We start from the raw sequence: 6139 nt of genomic DNA on the forward strand, positions 1-6139 counted from the left end.
ATGGGTATGATTGGGGGAGCTGGTGTGTTGGTGAGGTACTAGGGATATCAAGTTAGTAGGGGTGTGGTCAGGGTACTGGAATGGGGGGGGCAGTGTATTAGAGGTGTGTTCAGGGTATTAAAGTGGGGTCAGGGTAGTAGGGGTGTGGTCAGGCTACTGGAATGGGGGTCAGGGTAGTAGGGGTGTGGTCGGGTAAGTATGGGTATGATTGGGGGAGTTGGTGTGTTGGTGAGGTACTAGGGATATCATCAAGTTAGTAGAGGTGTGGTCAGGGTACTGGAATGGGGGGTCAGTGTATTAGAGGTGTGTTCAGGGTACTAAAGTAGGGTCAGGGTAGTAGGGGTGTGTTCAGGGTACTGGAATGGGGTCAGTGTAGTAGGGGTGTGGTCAGGGTACTGGCATGGGGTCAGGGTGATATGGGTGTGTTCAGAGTACTGGCATGGGGTCAGGGTATTATGGGTGTGTTCAGGGTTATGGAGTGGGGTCAGTGTAGTATGGGTGTGGTCAGGGTACTGGAGTGGGGTCAGTGTATTAGAGGTGTGTTCAGGGTACTGAAGTGGGGTCAAGGTACTGGAGTGGGGTCAGTGTATTAGAGGTGTGTTCAGGGTACTGGAGTGGGGTCAGTGTATTAGAGGTGTGTTCAGGGTACTGGAGTGGGGTCAGTGTATTAGAGGTGTGTTCAGGGTACTGGAGTGGGGTCAGTGTAGTAGGGGTGTGTTCAGGGTACTGGAGTGGGGTCAGTGTAGTAGGGGTGTGTTCAGGGTACTGGAGTGGGGTCAGTGTAGTAGGGGTGTGTTCAGGGTACTGGAGTGGGGTCAGTGTAGTAGGGGTGTGTTCAGGGTACTGGAGTGGGGTCAGTGTAGTAGGGGTGTGTTCAGGGTACTGGAGTGGGGTCAGTGTAGTAGGGGTGTGTTCAGGGTACTGGAGTGGGGTCAGTGTATTAGAGGTGTGTTCAGGGTACTGGAGTGGGGTCAGTGTAGTAGGGGTGTGGTCAGGGTACTGGAGTAGGGTCAGTATAGTAAGGGGTGTGTAGGACTATTTAACATAAAGAACCTTAAATATTAAAACGTTAAATTTGTTCAACCTGTGAGGAGACAAAATCAGCCAAATTACATGTTTAAACAGCAAGAGTATAGTTAAGGACAGTGTGTGTGTGTGTGTGTGTCACTGGTACATCCAGATGCACCACATGAAGATGATAACAAAGGCATAGCAGGTGATGAGCATTAGGTAGACACGGAATAGCAGGAAGTCGAGGACGTAGCCGACATGACACCACTCATCCTGCAGAGCTTCTTCTCGCTGCAGCATGGTGAGGTGATCACGAATCACACGCACACACTCACTGATCTCCACCAGCTCGGGGACAGACAGGGGGGACACACCTACTCCTGACACACACACACACACACTTTTATCCAACTGAAGCAAAATCCGAACAAAGTTATAGAGATCTGGAGACCTGTGTGTGTGTATTGATATAGTGAGACTCACCATTAGCATGTGAGGGTTGTGGTGTGTCGATCTGTGTGCGTTGTGTGCTCCAGATGTCTCCTTGTTCCAGTATTTTCCGTTGTGTGTGTGTGACGTCCGGATCACTGTAACAGATGAAGCGAGCAATGTATTTCAGCACGACTAGTCTGACCCACTGTGGAACCGGGCGGTACTTCATGGAGTTGTGATGGAGAACGTTGGTGATGATGACCGTCTCCAGCAGGCTGATGACCATCATAGCCAAACACACTGAGAAATAAATACCTGAATGGGCAGAGAATAAAAATAATTAATTACATAATAATAACAACAACAACAACAACATGAAATCAAATCAAATCAAAACAAATCAGCATAAGTCCGTTTGAGTCCTTGAATAAATCTAATATGTAGAAATAAGTATATATTGTATACATGTTGGTGCTGTAAGTGTTTAGCTTCCCTGTTTACCTTAAAATGATTTTAATAAATCACCATCACTTCAGCTAGTCATCACTTACATCAATCTCTCTCAAAGCAAGGAGATAATATATATTTTTTCATTTCTTTGTCTGTACAGCTTATCCAATCTATCCTTGGGTCATGGGGAGCCTGTGCCTATCTCAGGCGTCAAGGCAGGATACACCCTGGATGGAGTGCCAACCCATCGCAGGGCTCACACACACACTCAATCACACACTACGGGCAATTTAGAGATTCCAATCAGCCTAGAAGCATGTCTTTGGACTATGGGAGGTAACCGGAGCACCCAGAGGAAACCCACCAAGCACGGGGAGAACATGCAGACCCCTCACACACAGTGAGCTGGAGCGAGACTTGAATCCAGGACGCTGGAGGATTGTATTCACTCTACTGTCCTGTAAAACCTCAAGTTGTGGCCAGTGACTGGACTTATACTGTTGGTGAAAAAGCTGAGTTTCTAAAGTCCACCTGCTGTGTCTGAGTAAACAGACCTGCAAGATTCAAGCGGTGTTATTGGACAGATTATTAACATTAGGGCACAGATTTCTGATGAAGCATGGTCAGATTCTTCAGAATCAAGATGGAGGCCCACTCAGCCTCCAAATTCTTGTCTCTTGCTCTTGTTATTTTTATATGTTTAACATACCAGAGCCATGGTAGTTCATAATATCATAATTGTCAAAAATCCTAGCTAAAATGTTTTACTAAAGAGCCAAAAACATTAACCTACACTCCAATCCACATTTCAGCCCATACTCCAATCCTACACAGTGCGTGATCTCCAAAATCCTAATGGATTGTTCTCTTTGTAGATGGAGTCATTGGAGATTTTCACAGAAGACCCATCATTAATGGGATGCTCTTTCTGGATCCATTATATAGAAAATCACCTTGCTCTCCAACACTAAGTGATGTACTGAGGGGATCAGCTGAAGAGATCACTAACTCATTAACAATTTTGGAGGAGAACCTGTCCATCATTATTCCATGAACACAGTTCGTTTGAGTTTAAAGTGCTCTGCTCTTTCCAAATCTGATTATGAATAAAACTGTAAAAAATAATGCGTTAACCATGTGGATTAGTATTCAACATTTAACACTCGCATCAGTTCACCAATGATTGGTGTGCCGTTGGCCGTGCTCGGCAGCAGGTCGTTCATGATGAGCAGGAAAACGGTGTAACCGAGGATCAGCGTCATCTTGAATGAGGCACGGTCAACACTGTGAGGCGGCAAATAGAAGGACAGAATGTCAATGATCATGAGGAAGGAGCTTGGGATGAGCAAATTCACCACGTACAGGATTGGTCGACGCTTTATCACCACCTAGACACACACACACACACACACACACACACACAAACACACACATTAGGAAATGATGAACATGTGTGAGATGTAGTGTGTGAATTAGTCTAAAAGAATCAAGTCTAAAAACACTCATCCATCCTCCACATCTCTGATCCTCAATATTTAACACTTTATTATTTGAGACAGATTCAGCATTTATTAATCTTCATTTTCTCAAACTGAGAGGAGTATTGAAATGTGAAGATGATGTGATTTAGTATGGTGCAGTGTAAAACTCACTGAGACAGACAAGTGCAAAGTAAGTAAGGCCACACTCCATTCACTGGGATATTGTAATGTATGTATTTGTTTCTCTCTCTCTCTCTCTCTTACCCAGAAGGTGATGATGTCCCACTCGTCTATGCCGAACTTGAGAATTCCTGCATCTCCCAAAATCACCACTAGATCCCACTCCCCGCTAGCCTCCAGATAACGCTTTGAGTTCCCTGACATCTGGTCAAAGGGCAGAGCAGGCTTCACTCTTACATCTCGAACTGCAACACACACACACACACACACACACAAGGGCCTTCAATCCACATTCCTGAGGAGATCAGATCAGCACCGTATACGAGAGCAATGATGAAATGACCCGAACATCACCTTGATAAGTAAAGCAGTTTGGCACAAACACCATGATCACAACAAACCCGTTTGAATGATGAATGAACAACATGAACACCTTTAACAACACGAACAATACACACACCAGACCATTTTACAGTTGCATATAGAGCATGTTAAACATGGTGCTGGAACTGCTTCTGGAAGTGAAGACAAACAGACAGACACCATGTTTAACATTTCCCTCACTGTTCCCTCCATCTAACCGTGATGAAAATGGTCTCAACACATACCCTAGAATTCTAAATCAGAGCCTACTCACACTGCTGCCTTCTCATGAAGGGTGAAGGGAGTTCTTGGTGTGTGTGTGTGGTTTTATATGATGTGATGAAATGATGATCTAATGTGCATGCAGTAATTGGGTAAAGTTCAGTTCTTGATGTGTTGAAGGTTAATAGTGTTGATAAATCGGATATAAAGTGTAGATGAAGTGTGATGAAGGATAGATGAAGTGCACATAAAGTGTGATGAAGTGTACATGAAGGGTAGATGAAGTGCACATAAAGTGTGATGAAGTGTACATGAAGGGTAGATGAAGTGCACATAAAGTGAGATGAAGTGTAGATGAAATGTTGATGAGGTGTGATGAAGTGTAGATGAAGAACAGAGGAAATGTTGATAAAGTGTGATGAAGTGAGTTACTTGTGTGCATGTAGGAGCCGAAGGTGAAGGTACAGTTCTGAACGTCAAACGGGAAACTGAAGATCTCCAGGTTACACGCTGTGACGAGTCTGAGCATCCGATCATAGCGAATGTGTCCCGTGTGGTTAACATAAACGTATGGACAAGCCTGAGACACGTCATCGTCCACACTGAGAGTGAGAGAGAGAGAGGGAGGACATAGAGACAGAGAGAGAGAGAGAGAGAGGGAGAGAGAGAGAGAGAGAGAGAGAGAGAGAGAGGGAGAGAGAGGACAAAGAGCGAGAGGACATAGAGACAGAAAGAGAGAGAGAGAGACAGAGAGATCATTAACACTAAGAGAAAGACAGAGACTGCAAGAGAGTGAGACACATCATTAACACTGAGAGTGAGACACATAATTAACCCAGAGAGTGAGACAGACGATCTGAGGAAACGTGGAAAGAAAAACAAATACTAACAACTCATAGACGATGATGTCAGGTGACCAGAGGTTGCTTACTGGAAGTGAGATCTTAGTGATCCCATCACACGCCTCAGGTTCCCAGATCAGGAATTCGTGGAACCAGTACTATAGGAAACACACACACACACACACACACACACACAGAGGATAGGTGTCCTAAATGGCTCCTTAATTATTATTCCCTTGAGCACTGAGAGTTTAATTAAGAGACTGTAAGCTTATTATAAATAAAGCGCATGCTTGTTTACTGTCAGGTTTATGAGAAATGAAAGCATGAGTGTTCTTTCAGGTGAGTTTCCGAAAGAAAGCCAACTGAGATTTTTCGTCTGCTCCGAAAATAAATAACTTGTGCACACGGAAGCGTGCAGAATATATAAAAATGAATATAATCACAAAATAAATAAAAAGAGAGCTTCAACACTAGCACACTTGAGTTCCTGTGTAGTAAACGCATTAACCCTCAGTCCTAGCTGAACCACCTGCACAACACTGCTATCAGTTGAACAATGATTTCAATAATTCAGTGAACTATTCGGCTAAATTCATCCCCATTGAGCTGGGTTTATGGGAATGCTAAGCGCTATAAAAGCAGGTGGTTTGGAACACAGCCATGCCCTTACCAACCGCAGCCAGAGGAATGTGGTGAGGATCTGAGTCTTCTCATTCTGAAACAGAGAGAGAGAGAGAGAGAGTGAGGTTAAAACAGGGTCACAGAACACACACACACACACACACACACGCTTACCACTCCGAGCACAGCGTACAGGGTGAAGGAGATGTTGGCAATAGTGGGGTTACTCAGATTCACAGCAGGTCTGAATGCCTTCCTGTCAAATACTTCCTGTAGAGACTCATGGGTAGGTCCACTGTGACCCGGTCTACACATCAGCTCACAAACACATACTGAGGCTGAGGAACACAAACACACACACACAAAATGACAGGGAGGAAATCGCTTAGGCTGCAAAATCATGAGTAAGGATTGTTTATTTATTAATAATTAATTAATTAAGATTTTTAAATGTATTAATAAATAACAGACTTATTCTGATTTTAATTAAATACACTGTGTTCAAATCAAGTTACTGAGACAACCGTTTGCGAT

At 44.1% G+C, this 6139-nt stretch overlaps 1 protein-coding gene across 1 annotated transcript; it reads right to left on the reverse strand.

Annotated features, from left to right (window-relative positions):
* Positions 1–697: 697 nt before the first annotated feature.
* LOC131360704 (5-hydroxytryptamine receptor 3A-like) lies at positions 698–5920 on the reverse strand. The gene is made up of 8 exons (XM_058401361.1): positions 5780–5920; positions 5655–5699; positions 5030–5139; positions 4572–4741; positions 3639–3799; positions 3071–3281; positions 1495–1758; positions 698–1391 (listed from the first exon to the last, which is right to left on the reverse strand). The coding sequence occupies exons 1-8, from the start codon at positions 5918–5920 to the stop codon at positions 1165–1167; spliced, it is 1329 nt and encodes a 442-aa protein (XP_058257344.1). The 3' UTR covers positions 698–1164.
* Positions 5921–6139: the final 219 nt, after the last annotated feature.

This window comes from Hemibagrus wyckioides, linkage group LG10 (assembly GCF_019097595.1).
Source record: "Hemibagrus wyckioides isolate EC202008001 linkage group LG10, SWU_Hwy_1.0, whole genome shotgun sequence".
Lineage (NCBI taxonomy): Eukaryota > Metazoa > Chordata > Actinopteri > Siluriformes > Bagridae > Hemibagrus > Hemibagrus wyckioides.

Coding starts and splice junctions, on each gene's coding strand:
- LOC131360704 (XM_058401361.1), bottom strand. CDS start 5,920: ATGTGTAGACCGGGTCACAGTGGACCTACCCATGAGTCTCTACAGGAA. Junction 5,700..5,779: donor TGTACGCTGTGCTCGGAGTG/GTAAGCGTGTGT, acceptor TCTCTGTTTCAG/AATGAGAAGACTCAGATCCT. Junction 3,282..3,638: donor GGGACATCATCACCTTCTGG/GTAAGAGAGAGA, acceptor GTGTGTGTCTAG/GTGGTGATAAAGCGTCGACC.